This window comes from Glycine soja, chromosome 15, assembly GCF_004193775.1.
Source record: "Glycine soja cultivar W05 chromosome 15, ASM419377v2, whole genome shotgun sequence".
In the NCBI taxonomy this organism is placed as follows: Eukaryota; Viridiplantae; Streptophyta; class Magnoliopsida; order Fabales; family Fabaceae; genus Glycine; species Glycine soja.
Window position 1 is genome coordinate 5,930,166 of NC_041016.1, and position 18,072 is coordinate 5,948,237.

General features: G+C 32.2%; 1 protein-coding gene and 1 long non-coding RNA gene across 2 annotated transcripts; both read right to left on the reverse strand.

Moving 5' to 3' along the window:
- Positions 1-3,450: 3,450 nt before the first annotated feature.
- Positions 3,451-4,561, reverse strand: LOC114386616 (ethylene-responsive transcription factor 4-like). Its single transcript, XM_028346645.1, has one exon. It carries the CDS (start codon positions 4,418-4,420, stop codon positions 3,761-3,763), a length of 660 nt encoding a protein of 219 aa, XP_028202446.1. The 5' UTR covers positions 4,421-4,561; the 3' UTR covers positions 3,451-3,760.
- A 12,404-nt stretch (positions 4,562-16,965) lies between these two features.
- On the reverse strand, positions 16,966-17,553 carry LOC114387480. The gene is made up of 2 exons (XR_003661324.1): positions 17,322-17,553; positions 16,966-17,243 (listed from the first exon to the last, which is right to left on the reverse strand). It is a non-coding gene; the product is annotated as an uncharacterized LOC114387480 (long non-coding RNA).
- Positions 17,554-18,072: the final 519 nt, after the last annotated feature.

Genomic DNA, 18,072 nt, shown 5'->3' on the forward strand with positions numbered 1-18,072 from the left:
CGATTAAATATTTTTTATTTTATGTCTCACATTCTCACTTACTTTTATTAATGTATTTTGTTTTCATCAACTCTATTTCTCCACATCCTACCAAACAAGGTGAAAGCACATATTTTGTTGGAAAAAAAAATAAAAAAATCCAAGGGAACAACTTGAGTGCTTGGTGCCAAAGGTACCCTAAATAGGAATAAGAAACCAAATGTTTGGTTAGTACCCAATCTATCGTGAAGCACGGTTACGTGTTTTGTTCGTGGGGTCTCTGTTAAAAGTCGTCAGGCGCATAATTAAGTTACACAAAGGGATTTTCATTTTTTTTCTTTGTATATTTTCAAACTTCATCTTGAATTTGGCTCTGCCTTTTTCTATCGATCGATTGTACAATCTATTCCATTCTAGGCAAAGTCAAGTGCCATCTTAAGCAAAGCGAAACCGTTTCGCAATAAATTTTATTCCCTCCATTGCGAGCTAATTTAAATAAAACTACAAATTAAAGCACTTTAAATAGATCAATAAGACAACAACGTTCAACATACCAAAATAATCAATGAAAACAATTAATGTGTTATGTCATATGTGCTTGTAACTATCCAACCACGGGAAATGCTCATTAGGAGTTTGTCAATCATCGGGACTTCATTTTTTCCCCCTTTTATTCAAGTCCAAAGAAAATAACGATAGATGTAAAATTGTATTTGATTATGATGAAAGGGAAGATAAATAAAAAAAACAAGAAAATAGGATTCAATGAACCAAAATATGACAAAGATAAACTCTACCATAAATAAGGGTTATTCGTATTATTTATTTTCGGAAAACTATTTTTAAGACAGAATTGAGAGCAAATCCTTTTTAAAATATAAACAATATTACAATTAGACGTATCTTTTGATAAATAATTCTTTGTCTATTACGCGTCTACTAAAAATTTGTTTGCCTATTCAATATATCTAACTACTTTCTAGTTTCCTATGCTTGCCCTCTATGTTTGCGTGGGTTTGGCGAGAAACCTTCGTCTATTATGAAACTAACGCATGATCTTACGTTCCGGCCGCAAAGTCATCTAATCAAAGCTCAAGTCACATGCTTAGTTTCGACCAAATAAAAAAACATCACATGCTGGCTTTGAAGCTCAGTTTATAAAAAAAAAATTTACTTCAACGCGTGCTGTTGAAAGGTATTAAAAAAATTTTAAACACTCGGACGATTTCACGTCACATACGTACACATATCATTGGATGTTTGGATGGGAATATAGAGTAAAACAGCGAGTATTGTAAAATTTACAATATATTCTTTATTTAAATTTGAAATAAAAATGAAAAAAACATCTATTGTAAAAGGGAATACTTTTTAATATAAATGTTTTGTATGTATTTAGAATGAACTTCTAGAGGTGGTAGATCCAGCACCTTGAGTCAATGTGGGTGATATAAATGATAAAATCATAAAGTCTTAGTATATCTATTTGAATAAATTACATATCTTATAATTGAAAGTACAAAAAAGTGGTAAATAATGTGGGTTCAAATATATAAAATAGAAGGGGTAAAAATATAAAAGTTTATTTTATTTGATTATAATATTATCAAAGTCGGGTTACATTTACACACCCTCAAACATATGTAGATCAATTATTGGCTATAGGGCTTACTATTAAAGATTCCACGAACTAGAGCTTCCTTTGCATTATGTCAATGGAGTTTTCCTTGGAACGATAGAGTAAGAGGCGTGGCAGCATAACTCTGACTTCCAAGTCTTGGGACGTATGAATTAAGTATGTGTATTTGCTTGAGGTTGCCATGGAATATCAATAAAGGACGCAGATAATGCGTTAGATTGTTCATCATTATGAGTTTGCCACAATTTATCCAAAAAAATTGTTGTATGATATGACTATTGTCTTTCATATGTAGGATTTATGTTAGTGGAGGTTGTGTCATTGACAACAATGATTATGTGATTTTGGATATTGATAGTTAGGGAATGGAATGGTTATCCTTGTGAATCATTATATAGAAGAGTGAATTGATTGGTTAGTCACTAACCAATAGAGTTGTTCAACCTTATTACACTTCCAAATTGCCTAAAGCATTTCCTTTGCAGCATATTCATATCACTAAATTGTTTTGTGATCATGTTTGTAGCCACTTGATTTAATGCATTTAAATGTTTGCACTAATTTCACATCATCTGTTCGATGAAAAGTTCAAGCAAAATTACATCATAGCTGCCCCGATAATAGTAAACTTAGTGTCTAAGTTGGTTAATAATTCCCAGAATAATAGGGATATATATTGAAATTCCTTTATGACTAAAAGTGGTTTGAAAATCCCTATTTCCTTTAATAATTTATAGAATAATAGGGATTTATATATTTATTGATTTGTTTATTTATTATGTGGTCTGTGTGTCAATTTGGGAAAGCATTTTAGGAAAGAAAAAAAAATGTAAAAGATGAAGGTGAGTCACCTGCAACCCCATGAACAAGAATTTATGACCGTTGATGCAGAATACTTGAACCCTAAACTTATTAATTAATTAATACTAGAAAGGCTACATGGCTGACATTTTTTTAAGAGTAAATTTTATGCCCATGGTGCTGGTGGCACTAGAGATAGATGGCCAGGAAAGTTACAGCATAGATTGAGACCAGGAAGAAATTCTAAGGTACTACTAGATTGATACTTCCATCGGTTAAAGTTTGATCTAAATCTTAATTTGATATTCTAAATTTAATTTGAAGAGATAGTATGGTTATACATTGGTTTCTATTCCATATAACTAGTAGCTAATATAATGTTTAATAAGCACTATGATTCTGATTATTCTATTCTACCTCTAAAAGTCAATTGATGGATAGAATATTTGAGTAGTTACCTACTAATAACTTACCATTTGATATCATGAGATTTGCTTGAATATGAGAGCATTAAATTGTGAGTCGCTATATTATATTTGAATATATAAATGCTTTAAGGCCTACATTTCAATTGTTGGTTGATTTATAAATATTTTGATGAGTGAATTTCAAGGTATAAGATATTCTTGTTTTTCATCTTTAATTGTTTACAATGCGGTATTTACATAAAGACACAAGCAATACGACTATTAAACTGTCATTAAATTGTCATGATACGTATGATACATGATCAGGATTAACATAATCGACTATTAAACCGTTAACATCTTCAAGTTTATCCATGATTTGGTAACACATGTTTAAGGAAATGAAAAGGGCTAATTAAATGACTTTTGCATACTTTAGTTAATTTTTTACCATGAAATTCATTTTCATCATGAAGATGGGAGCGAATTGAGAATGTGGCACTGTGCCACCAGTCGTGTAGTTACATACCCCAACAACGACCATTACTACCAAGTACGCTTCACCCACATCTTTTCTTTCCTTCCCCATTCGTATTTAATTGAAAATGTATATCACAATCAAAATAATTCAAACTTTCCGTGTTAATTTCATTGAACCAAATTATGGCTGCAACCAAAAAACATTACACCGTAGTAAAATAATCAATCAAAACGAAAGAAAAACCGGATGAGCGCTTCGTGATTTAAGAAACAACAGCATGAAACTGGTGGTTCCTCTGTCGCAAAAAAATAGAGACAATCATACCGACTACGTATTCACATAGTATTTCTTTACCTTCCCTTCCCTTCCTTCCTTATCGAACGCTGCTACTTTCTCTACTTTAAAAAACAAAATTAGAAAAAGAAAAACTCAAGGCATGAGTCAGATTCTGGATCAAGCGATCTCATGTGGAGGAGGATGGTTAAGGTCGAGATCGAACATTCTAGAACCGTTCCCCTTAACAACGCCTTCGTTATGATTCAGATCGATAACGGAGGACGAGTCCGAGTCGCTCGTCGTCGCGTGGTACTCACTCGCCGCGACGGGATGAGGATTGTAGCCAAACGCGAAGCCACGTGGACCGGCCATGCCGGCGCGTAGGACGGCGTCGAAGTACATAACCTGGTTCGCCGCCGGCACCGCGCCGGGGAAAACCGGGAACTGGTGCCGGAAGGGGAATCGAGCGGAGGAGACGGCGACGGGGGCGAGGTTGAGGTCGAGCGGAGAGGAATCGGCGGCGACGTCGCGGTCGCGGCTGGAGGACTCCACCGTGCTGCTTTGGCTAGGGCTCGCGTTCTTAAAATTTTCCGAAGGGAGAGGGAAGTTTGTCTTCGCCTTAGGGCCGCGAAACTCCCGCGCGGCGGCGTCGTAGGCACGGGCCGCCTCCTCCGCGGTGTCGAAGGTTCCGAGCCAGACGCGGGTCTTCTTGGCGGGATCTCTGATCTCGGCGGCGAACCTCCCCCACGGTCTCTTCCTGACTCCACGAAAATGCAGGTCCTTCACCCCGGCGTTACCGCTAGGCTTAACGGCACTAGTCTTGTCCCTGGGCGCCATCGTAATTGCAGAGACGGAGAGGGTGAGGGTTGGGGTGAGAGTGGGAGGGAGCAGGTGGGCATTTTATAGATGGGAATCGAAGAAAGAAAGAGTCAAGGATGAAGTTTGACTTGTCGGAATATGGGCAGCTTTCTTTTTCTTTAATTGGCGACACTGTAATAGCGTGATAAATAAGGAAGGGGATAGTACATACGTAGAAAAGTTGACCAAGACAAACCAATCTAAACAAAGGAGCATCATCATGTGGACACGCGTCTGCACCTTAACCTCACTATTGTTTGATGGATTTGATTTGATTTTCATCCTATGTTTGAGATCGTCTCATATTTACATGCTACTCTATTAAAATACATTGTTCCATGGTGCGATACAAATATAACAGGTTTATTTGTTAAGATCCAAATGTAACTTAATTAGTGAGGTTATGTTGTGTTGTGTTAACCACTCTCACCTTCTCCTTTCCTTGTTAGTTCCCGCTGCGCCCCCTGCGACCATCCCGCCCCTCATGTTATTCCCTTTTTTTATTAGCTTAATTTCTCTGAGAATAATTATCTATTTAATTAGTCAAAACAAGTTATGCTACCCAGATCACCTATTTAGTACTTAGTCATAATTCACGAGGTATTAAATTATGTAAATTTTGAAATTTGAAGAATGACGGATCAGACGACTTTTTTAATTGTAATAAAATACTATTTCATAACTGTTGTACATTAGATGATATTATTATTTTGTTTTTGACATAACTACTCGTAATTATGGACGAGTTTTTCATGTATGATTACAGGGATTCAAATAAAATGCTTAAAATTAATTTTTCTATGTAAAATAAAATTATTTTTTCTGCATAGACTGTGTACTTAATTATTCTTGTGTGAGTTTCAAAATTCCTATAAACTAATGTTTAAACATATGGACTTATTTTGATCTCAAATTTCATCAATAATTTACACGACAAATAAGTGATGCGTATATTTTTGAGACGTACACAATTTAGAGAGTTCTAGAGTTTCATTTTCAACACTGTCTCCGTTAGGCATTCTCGTTATTATTATTATTGTTTTCTTTTTAAAGAACATTTCACACATTATTCATGTAAATAGCAAAAATTATTGTCTCAATCATCTCATCCTACTTTTTTTTTTAAAAAAAATCTTTAGCTGTATATTTGATCTTCAATCTTAACCGTCCTTTTCTTTCTCCTCCCATATATCCTCCTTTCAAGATAGTTTACTTTGATGCACAATAGTACATTAAATATAGGTACACCTTTTAGCAGAAAATTGAACCTTAATTTACCACATTCTGCTGTAACTAACCTCTTCCCTACACCTAATCCCAGTTGGTAATTCTTAATGGCCTATCTCTTTCAATTTATCATATCTTATCTTTATTTCTATATTGAATTTCAATATTTTTTTAAAAAGGAATTTATTAATAATTTTTTTATGAAAACGAAAATGTTTCATTCTCACCTCCCTCATAAATCCATATTTTTTAATTAACAATCTTAATTTTATATCTGCAAAATATTTTTATTCTCCTTTATGGGAACTTTTGTACCAAACATATCACGTTAGATTATTTTTTACCAAACATATGGCACCTCAGTGTATAAGAAAAAATCCTTGTAGGTTTCGGCTAGCATTAATGAACGTTAATTTATTAATATACGTTTAATTCAATGTTTACGCAATTATAGGTCCACGTCTAGCATCTACAAGTCCATATATATTGTGGCTGTGAGTCGTTTACAAGAACTACAGATCCGAGTTGAAGCAGAGGAGCATGTGTTTATAGTGTCAAACAAGGTGAAAACGAAGTAAGAACATAGAAGCATATAGTCAAACTTCGTTTGCTATGAAACGGCAATAATTTCTCGGTTCTGCACCAAGTGAACACGCAAGCTATTGCAGTAATAAAAACCCACAAACACAAAGCAAGAAATAGACAGGCTCCATTAATAAGTGACAGAACCGCTGGCCATTATTTACACAGATACCTTAGAGGCAAGGAGAAATTCACAGGGATTCTCGCCGATTGATATTGATTCATGTGAGATTGTGACCTGTTTTAGGGATGAAAACAAGCTAATTTTACCAACAAAAAAAAAATAAATGTGTTTTTATTTGGAATAGAAGTAATATATAAATAAAGATTTTATATACTTACACTTCAATTTTTTTTAAAAAAAGTCTCACGTGTTCATTATTTTTTAGTGAGGTAATCTCTCAAATTAATTCAGTGAGCCTAACAATGCAATAAAATAAAAAGATAGATAAAGAATGAATTATAGTGAAAAAATGTTTGAATTTATAGGAACAGAAAGAAAAGAAGTGGTAATATCTATGAATTTAGATAAATGAAATAGAGTAAAAAATAAATAACTTATACAGAAAAATATTTATATACCAAATAAAACAATATCATCCTTTACTCTATGTATTTTTCTCGACATAAAATTACTTATTATTTTATTATATTTTTATGTTTTTAATAAATTAAAACAAGATAATACAAGAAGAGAGAGAGAGAGAGAGATTTTCTCTCATTTTACTGTCAATCTGAGAATAAATATTTTTTGGTGCTTCCACAAAAAAAAAATATTATTTTTCGTATAAAAAAACAATTATTTTTTTCATTTATTATCACATACCCTTTCTTTTTATTTGCTTATGTTATTTTAATATAATCAATCATAGGGCTAGATGTCTAAGAACTTACTCACCGTATAACTGATTTCAAAAAATTGAAAATAAATTAAATTGTTAGTTTAAAAATTGAAAATGAAATTCATATTTTTTGTTTACACTTTAGTTCGATTTTCACTTCCAAATATTCAAAATTAAACTATAAAACCAAATCAAACTGTAAAAATATTTTATAATAATTTATTCTATTATTATCTTAAAACTGCTCTGTTTCAGATTATTTTTTTTTAGAAATAGAGTGACTAAATTTTTAATTTTATAAATTCGACTCAAAAATAATTCAAACTTTGAATTATTCCCTCTTTATTTAATTCCTTTGATTTAATTGGTTACATGAATGCACAAAATTGACGACTATACATAAATTTGTTTCCATTCAAACAAATTAACAAGTGTTCATGACTCAACTTATTAATATTCTTTGGCGCCCTCTTGCACCGACCATTAAACATTGAAAATAGTTAATGCCTTGTAAAAAAGTATGTTCTTACTTCACTTGGCTGAGAGATGTCTGATTTTTAAAGTGATACAAGCATAGTACTAGTGAACGTAGACATTAGCACCGTTAATGACATTATTGAAAATTGTTTCAGTTAAAAAAAATAACTACTTGATATATTTTAATGTAAGAAATATATCTGTCTCCGATTAAAATTGTTATTTGTGTTTTCTAAACAACTGCACCTAATACATAAAATAAAAACATTATTCAGTAATTATTTTTCAAGTAGTTAAAGAATTTAATAGAATACGTAGAGCAGAATTTAACTAATATTCTTATATAAAAACTATTTATTCTAGTCTGTGTTGAAATTGATTGAAAAATAAATTGATACATTTTACATTGAAAAAAAATATTAAACATTTCATTTTACAAAATCTGGCACTTGGGACCCTGTCTCTCTCGGTCTATATATATATATATATATATATATATATATATATATTTATTTATTTATTTAATTGAGATTCTTAACAAAGAAAAATAATTAAAGGAGATACAAGGAAAACTATTTTGCTTGTGTTTGAAGAAAAAGGGGAACTTGTGAAGACAGAGTCAAGTGATCCACTATATTACCTCTAGAAGGGAGCCAGGAGTGAATGGTGATTTCAGGTTTGAACTTTCAAGTTTTTTTTTTATATCAATTAAGAAACTTTTTATGAATTAAAGGACTTACTCTTATAAAAAAATAAATTAAAAATCAAGCTCAACATATATTCACTACCAAAATATCTTCCATTATAATTTATCCATGGATGGGATTTTAAATCTAAGGACGTTCATTAACGATTACAATAAAATTTGTTTTGCAAAATATTAGCAATAATTTCCAGAGTGGTTGGAATATGTTGTTGATCCGAGATTATGTCATATCATATACATACATATATGTGGGTTGTCCCACACGGCCACAGAACATTTGGGGCGAAATGTGGGGTCCACAGTTGGGTTTTGACGTGAAATTCTTGCGTGTTCTGTTCTGGATACAAGAATTTCTCTATCTTTAACCGTACTGTTATTTTAGTTGCACTTAGCAGCAGCCATAAGGACATGTCCAACACGTGTCGACAACGGACAACCCAGTAACAACCTTCGGTCATTGGTCTCACAACATTGAACACGTGATTGACACGTCTTCCCTTTTCCCATTTTTTGACTCAACTCAACACAGTTATTTATGGCTTTAAAAACCAAGGAATACTAATTATTTTATCTAAATATTTAAATAAATTTTCTACTGCAATTTAACGTTTTTAAATTTTAAAAAAATATTTATAATACTACTAATAACTTATATAATTATTACTAAATATTAATAAATAGTGTGAGACGAAACAAATTTTTTATTATATTAAAATGAAATCAGAAGAAAGACAAGGATTTAGCATTTTACAAGAAAAAAACATCAACAATGGCTGCTAAGTGCTAACTGGGCTCCTTCGTGTCAAACGCACACTACCGTCTTCATTAAACGTGCTAACGGATGAACTTGACATATTTATCAATATAATAAGCTTTAGTTTCATGCAGAAACCTCTCGGTCACCCTTCCCTTGAACCTGAACTGGTCCGGAGAGATGAACCCGCACCGCATTTTATAACCTTCGAACCGAAACCCCCAACTCTCCATGGAATTCCAGAATCTAAACAACTCAAGAGCGTATGAATTGACCGATTGGCAATTCTTTAGACGCTGCTGCGTACCAGTAGAGAAGTGCTTTTTTTCTTTAAGCCGGTAAGGTAATTCGGTGTCAGATCCATATCGAAACGAATACGTAAAAGGAGAGATTGTAGCTTACTCGAAAGGGATCGAGTCCATGTATCTAAACCTAGCACCTCTTTAATTGTGTTTTGTTTTTATTTATTTAAAAGTCATTTTATAAATTATTTTGAAGTACATTTTTTTTTAAAATAAAACAAAAAAGTCGTTTGTTAAGTATTAATTTGATAACTTTGTTTCGAAAGTATTCATTTTTACGTTTTTCTTGTTTGCTTAATTGTATGTTGTGGTAAGAAAAACATAATAAAAATAGAAATAATTTATAAATGTTTTGGTTTTTAGAATGTCCGATCAGGATGATCTACAATTATCACGAAACACGCTTATGTCTTTTAGGCTTAACATTTGAAAAATAATGCATTGTTCGATCAGAATGATCAATCGTTACTATGAAGGAAGGATAATTGGTTAAAGGGTATCCACGCCTTGGGCTCCATATATGAGAGCTAACTTATTGGCCTATATGATTGAAAGAATGAAAGTAACTAGGATGACAGACATAAAAGATTAATGACAATAGACTAAGAGATGCAATTATAGAATGACTTGGTGATTAAGATATTCCCCACACATTATCTGACACTTGACAAAATAGACAACATCATCAGTCAGTGTATGGGAATGTGGCAACGAGGCAAAGGGAACATCGCATTCTGACATGTTAGGGAGACGAAGCAACACTGTCCTAATATATCATAAGGGTTGATCGACGCTGTCACGCAGGAATCACAGATGTAACACCCATATGTATTAGACACTTGGCTTGTGATATAAAAGACAAAAGGGTTTACCTCAAAACCGTTAGGGAACACCCACTATAAATAGAAGGGTCACCACCTTCATTGCAGGTTCACGAGTAAGACAAACAACTTGCGAAAGTCTTTCTGGGTTACTTCGACTCAAGGACTCCTCCATAGGCAACCATGTTTTTTTTAGCATGAACAATTTTCAATTTTTAATTTTAAAAAATAAACTAAATAAAAATAAGTTTGAAAATTATTTTTTAAAAAGAAGTTTCTAAAACAAATATTTTTGTTTTTTTAATTTTAAAATAAAACATAATTGTTAAAAACAGTTATTAAATAGGATTTTTTTTCGAGAAAAACAAATTGGTATAATAATATATATTTTTCATAAATCTGGTATTTTTTTTCAAGTTTGGAGGAGTTAATTAAATTCCTTTATTTTTGAATCATCATAATATATATCTGGGCTTAGTTCTCCTTTTTGAATTTTTTTATAAAGAGTATAATAACCTCTCTTAATTTTTTTAATTTAACATGATTGACAAATTATAACGTTTTTTATTGTTAATTTTTCGATAACACTCACACTACAACACCTTATATGATGATATTTCACTCAAGATTCGACAACCAGTTTTGACACTACTCAATTGCTCTCAAGATCATTGATTGTCTTCAATCACACGCTTTTTAGGAAACTTGCTGAAAAGTCACTCATCTCATAACTACTTTAAGTCAAACACGTTTAACTGTAAAATCCTTAAGTGATAGACTAATGAAAAGTAGATGCATCTTGTTGGTATAGATAATATCAATTAATTTCTTTAAGTCATTCTCAATTGTATAGTTTCATACGTGTATTCATTTCATTCTGGTATGATTCGTTCGGAATGTTACACAGATGATCATATTTCTTAAATATTTAGTTAGATGTTTAATCCTAAATTCCATGTGTATAGAAGAATATTTGTTGAAAAGTATCACTTCTTAGAGGATTCTTAATACCTTGAGAGATTAGGGTGTGTTAATGTGACTCAACTTATATTTTTTTCAATGTTAAAAAGGTTTTAATACTTGCCTGAATAATTTGTTTCTATTGTTTTCTTTTTTTTTTTTTGAGAAATTTTAAGAACACACTATTGTAGATATATTTTTTTATTGGTTAAATTTATTGAAAATGATTAATTTTTGTACATCATACATACAAATATTTGTTATCCAGATATGGATGCAAGTAGTCCAAAATACTTTATCACCTTTATAGACGATTATTCACAATATATGTATCTCTACTTACTTCGTACTAAGGATGAAGCTTTGGATGCCTTTAAAATTTTTAAGGCTGAAGTCGAGAAACAATGTGAAAAGCAATTAAGATCGTGAGATCTGATCGAGGTGGACAGTACTATGATAGATACACGAAGAATGGACAAGCACCTGGTCTATTTGCGAAGTTTCTTCAGGAGCATGAGATTGTTGCCCAGTACACTATGCCTGGTTCTCCGAATCAGAATGGTGTGACAGAAAGAAGAAACTGAACTTTAATGGACATGATAAGAAGTATAAGAAGTAATAGAAAACTTCCTCAATTCTTGTGGATTGAAGCATTAAAGGCGGCTTTGTATATATTAAATCGAGTTCCAACCAAGGCTGTCTTAAAGACACCTTTCGAGTTATTCGAAGGTTGGAAATCGAGTTTGCGACATATACGCGTTTTGGGATGTCCATCTGAAGTGAGAGTTTATAACCCACAAGAGAAGAAACTAGACCCAAGGACTATTAGTGAGTATTTCATTGGATATGCTGAAAAGTCCAAAGGGTATAGATTCTAATGTCCATCACATAACACTAGGATTATGGAATCAAGAAACACAAAATTTCTTGAGAATGACTTGATTAGTGGGAGTGATCAATTTCAGGACATTGCTTTTGAAGCTCAACCCTCTAGCTCAAGTGACAGATTGATTGTCATTCACACCCCTTAAATACAAACAGGTGTTAGACAACCAATGATTAAAAATCCACAAATTATTGGAAACAATCATACAGATCAAATTATTGATGAGGAATATCAAGATAATGTTGAACAACCAGTTGAGCAACAAGTTCCTCAAGAAAGTGATGAGGTAACATTAAAAAGATCTACTAGAGTCAAAAGGTCAGTAATTCCTAGTGATTATGTAGTGTATCAGCAAGAATCGGACTACAACATTGGAGCTGCAAATGATCCTGAAACGTTTTCATTGGCCATGAGTTCTAAAGAATCAAACTTGTGGCACAATGCCATGAAAGATGAGATGGATTCTATGGCGTTTAACCAAGTCTGGGATCTCATACAATTGCCTAGTGGTGTAAAAGTCATTGGATGTAGATGAATTTTTAAAATCAAGAAAGACTCACAAGGCAACATTGAGAGACATAAGGCAAGACTTGTTGCCAAAGGGTTCACTCAAAGAGAATGAATTGATTACACAAAGATTTTTTTCTCCTGTATCTAATAAAGATTCATTCTGAGTAATTGTGGCATTAGGAGCTCATTTTGACTTTGAGTTATATCAAATGAATGTGAAAACGAAATTCCTTAATGGTCATCTAGAGGAAGAGGTTTACATGAAATAGCTTGGAGGATTCTCCTCTACTAAAGGTGAGCATTTATTTTGCAAGCTTAATAAATCAATCTATGGATTGAAACAAGCCTCCCGCCAATGGTATCTGAAGTTTCATGATGTCATCACTTCATTTGACTTTCAAGAGAACATTGTGGATCAATGTATATATCAAAAGGTGAGTGGGAGTAAAATTTGCTTTCTTGTCTTATATGTAAATGACATTTTGCTTGCAACTAATGATAAGAGTTTACTTTATGAAGTGAAACAAATTCTCTCGGATTTTAAGGGTAATATAACATTTTAACAAATTTATTCAATTTTTATTATATTTTTTCATCTATTTCTCTTAAACCAAATAACTCATAATTTCATTTTATTCCTCTCTTATTTCTCTTTTCTTTGATTATTTTTCTTTTATTTCTACCTATTTTATTACTCTACTCACAACCAAACATACCATACAATTCATAAAGTTAACTGCCCCTGCGCCCCCAATCAAAATTTACGAGCAGCATATCAATACCTTCAAAAGAATCAATTTTAAGTTAACCATAAGCAATTGATATTATTATTTTTTCTATTGAAACCTGCTGGCCGGCCAAGTTTAATTAATTCAACTTGTATACGTTGGGACTTTCCTGATTCGTGGTGAGAGGTTTGATCTTCTTAAATTCTATTCCCTTGTGTTCCTTAAACTAACCACAATTTCAACTGCATGAATATTATTGTAAATTTACGACTAAAGCGAACTGCGTATCCAAATGTGAACCTTTGACTCCATAATAAATTGGCACCGAACCTTGACATGAAATTGTTTTTTTTTCCCCTAATTTGTCGGCACTAGGCATTTATAATCTATTCCTTTGGCATATCTGGTTGAACAAGCAAGAATTAAACTGACTTAGTTCCGCAAGAACAAAAATCACCATTCCCCGATTATTCTAGTGGTCTTCAAAACTTCTTCATTATTCATGTATGCTTGATATCTCAGCGAAGCTAAATGTGAAAAATAAAACGAGTACGAATTACGCTACAAAACGAAAAAAATTAAAGTTTGCTACCTTGAAGGGCAAAATCATGTTAAAAATTTAGAGTTAACATACTTTTTTTTATCAATAAATATTAATTATTAATTTATTATTTTTTCAGTAGAAAAAATTAAATCCATATTTTTTTTTCTTTCTTAATCATTCAACCAACTTGTATTTCTTACAACATGTATCTCAGAACGAGTGCACATCGTGAATATGCTATCTAGGCTTGCACTTGCCGGGAAAATAAAAGAAATTGACCTGACAAACATATAAACCCAACGCGAAATAATGACTCTTAGATAAGTTAAAGAAGCACACCCTAATTGAATAAAATTTGGTAAAAGCAGTTTTCTTTATTCCTTTTTTTGTTAATTTCCCCCCATATGTTTTTAACATAAAACTGTTCGTTAAGAGTAGCCTTAAAAGAATCTAAATTAGGTAGACAAAATTGTTTGAGTGGACTTAATAGTAACCGTGCATCGCCTTAAACACGAGGAAGACAGGAAAGTATAAATCCTTTATTACAATATTTTTTTTTTCCTTCTGAAACCTGCATGACTAAAGAAATTTATTGATTGAGTTAGCTACAGAAAAGAATCATTACTGTAAATGTAATTTTTATTTTAAATCAGCCTCAATTAATTTGGATAAAAAAGAATTTGTTTGTGTCCTAAAAAAAGTTTTTTTATGGACCATAATTATTCTCCACATGAACCGGAAGGAATAAGGGATCCTTATAGATAATTATTTTTTTAATATTTAACGTAACTGCATATTTATGATTCAAATTTAAGATCTTAATTTACTTATTCTTATTGATTTTTATGTTCGGTGGTTAAAAGAAGTATTTGCTTGTACATACTTAATTAAAATGTTTTAATATATCAACATGTGCTTAATTTAAGTGAGATTAAACTTTACTCTTATAAACTTAGAATACTCTCACTATATATTGTTCCATTCCTCTCCCAAAAGTCATACCGATCTCTTATTACAATGGGATAAAGCTTGCCTTTCCTCTTTCTTGCTTACAACTACTCTTGTCCAACTAAGATCTCAAACACTATTCTTAGGCACACGCTTTCCTCATACCCTTAAGATGTCATAATTCATCGTAATAGCAACATATAATCCACATCTAATTGATGGCATACATGTTATTTATTCACTTTACACGTTGTTGTGATAAAAATTAGTTTTTAATAAACTTGGTGAATACTTTATATCAATATTAAGTAAAATAAAAAAAATCGTTATAAAAAATATGATTAGACCAAACACTTAATATAGTAGCTAGATGAGTCAACCACTCATAAGTAAACTTATACAAACTAGCCCAAATTATTAATATCCTTACGTTAAGTAATTAAAAAAAATAGTTTTGGGGGGCATTAACTTGATCCGCTTGTGTGTTTACATAAGCAGAGCTATCATGACGGGCTACCCACATAAAAACAAATCTTGCCTCATTAGGGTGGCTTTTACAAGGCCCGCAACATGGATGATGGATGGATTTAGATTTTTTTTTTAAATGTTTATACATTTAAAAAATTTAAATTTGACTCTTGGTTCATAGATTCGAGGGTTGTTCCCAAACATAAATTGAGTTGAGTTCAAGCTAAAAAAAAGAAGTCTATATCAAGTTCAAGTTAAACTTCAAAGCTATGAACAAGGAATCCACTATATGATAAAGTTAAACTAATTGGGCGGGGCCTAGGCCCATTCTAATAGTTTTGCTTTTGTATCAAACACAAAAACATACTAAAAGTGCCAAAAATTAATCTAGCCTTACATACAAGTATTCTGTATTGGGATTTAAAAGCATTTCGAGTGTTTCTAAAGCTTACTATTAAAGAAAACAATATAGATTTTCTGTGTCGACAATTGACACCAGACATTGTTTCCCCCTTCTCAAAGTACTTCTTTTATGCAATTATACAAAATCACTTCCAACCTCACTGTGTATGTGATTAGATGTATTGCAAATTTGATTATGGATAATATTGATTGTGTATAATTGATGGGTTAAATTAAGTTTGAACTGAAGTAATTTATGTATAGAATAGGCAAAACGAATATTATCAATAATTGTAAGACAAGACTTAATACAAGTGTGTCAAATCAAGCCAAAGAGTACATTGATACAGTTTTTATCTTGAAATAAAGTTTTGTAGCAAAACTTTAGCGCAACACCGATTTTAGAGTTGAAAAATCCTGTTTGAGACAGGATGCAAAAGTATAACCAAACATCTTGAAAAATGGCCGAAGGCACGTTTAGTGTTGCAATTGCAAACATGGGGTTTGAGCCATGCCAATGTCTATTTAAACATGTACTAAGTGGCTGCTAATGCTAACTATTATCACAACTCCTTAATGGTGTAGTGTATATTATTGCGTATAAGAGCATAGGTGTACAAAACACCAGGGCCTGGAAATGAAAATGGAAAGCACAGTTCGCATTGAAACAGTGTGCTCAAAGAATTAGAATAATAAATAAAAAAAGTATGGTCAAAGAATTCTAGGAAGAAAGGCATAAAATCAAGATAGTTCTGTACTTTCCGTTGTGTGATGCAAATGATCTACCCCCTCCTCTTTCTTTAAGATAGATGTTGTTTATAAATCCATGGTTCATCTAAATTAAAGGTTCACTCCATCCACTTTAGGTTTCAGAAGAACTAACCCTCGTGCTTATCAATTGTCTTTGATAGTCTACTCATTGAAGTAGATTACTACAAAACCATTCACCAAGTATTCCTCCTCCACATTGATATAGATTCTTAGATTGAACCTTTTCTCATAAGCTTATACTACTTTACCGCATTACTTGTTGCTTTCCTGTGACCAAATTGCAAAAAATCCAAAATGAATAAGGACGGAGGGGAAAAACAAAAGTAATTCAACTTTCAACTTCATTCCCGTCAGACGGAAGCTGGTTAAAGAGGAAGCGAAGGAACCAATGGAAGATAGCAGAGTTCTTCACCACCCCAAATTCTACCAATACTTAATGTTACAAATTCTTGAATTTGAACATATCACGATTTGTCACATGTAGGAAACTAGTGCCCCATTTCCCAAACTCACAGCATATATGTCACAAGATCATGGTATTTGTACTTGCACAGCAGTCACCGTAGATGGTTGGCATTGGCAAGTTGAGAGAAATATATAAATTGACATTAACATTAATTCATTCTGATAAAATAAAATCAAGCTGAATTTTTTGTTGATGCAAGAAATAAAATATTACAAGAATAAAACATTCATTTGGGTGAAGGAGATATTCAGAGCTTCAATTTATTTATTACATACCATTGTGGTCCATCCTATTCATTCCTACGCTAAAAAGTAAAAGTAAAAGTAAAATAATATGAACTTTGCGCGCATCCAATTGTTTTTGGTTCTCCTCACGACTCTACTCTACCACCCAACGAACCCCAAGAAACTGCATATGCAACACGGAAGCAAAATAAGAGCTGGCCATTAATTAATTTGCAGAATGAAGAAAAATGAGTATATGTACCTGAGAGAGAGAGAGCGGAGAGCAATGTGTTGGGTGAGAGCATGGAAAAAGAAATGGGCACCGTGAAGGAATACCACCACTCCTGTGCAACCTAACACCAACACTTCCATCATCTTTCTTTAATTTCCACACATCAAACAAAGCTTATCAGACAAGGGTTATGGTTGACACTTAACAAAACATAATCAAATGATTTTATTGTGTGGATTCAATCATTTTAAGAGGAAAAGGTCGGTTCAGTGCACCGCTCCTTCCTCAATATTTTATACACCATCATTGTCTAACAACCATTCATTCACCAAAAGTAATAAACTAAAATAAATGTTGTCTAACAGTTAGCTATATTCTCAATTCTCAATTATTGCCAAAGCTTTACTTGTGATTTAGGGTGGTTTGGTTGTGTCCAAATGATAAACAAATTAAAGGAGAGGAATTTAAAAAAAAAAATGTATAGGTGCACAGCCCTTTCTCTTTTACTTTAATTTAAATATTTTTTTATATTTCTTTTCCATTCATTTCTGTTTAACACAACCAAACTACCTCTTAGGTTTAAGTTACCCACGCGATACCTTAAATAGAAACATAAAAACAAATAAATAAATACAGACAATGTATATGTATGGAGTGGTAAGTTTGTTAATATCAACATGGAATTGTTTAGAGTAGGATTGAATTCATATACTAGTATTTAAGAAACGTCTCAAATTTAAGTATCTTAGATGAAAAAATATAATTAGAATAAAAATGATTA

Excerpts from the sequence above, each read along its gene's own strand:
- LOC114386616 (XM_028346645.1), bottom strand. The coding sequence starts at position 4,420 with ATGGCGCCCAGGGACAAGACTAGTGCCGTTAAGCCTAGCGGTAACGCC.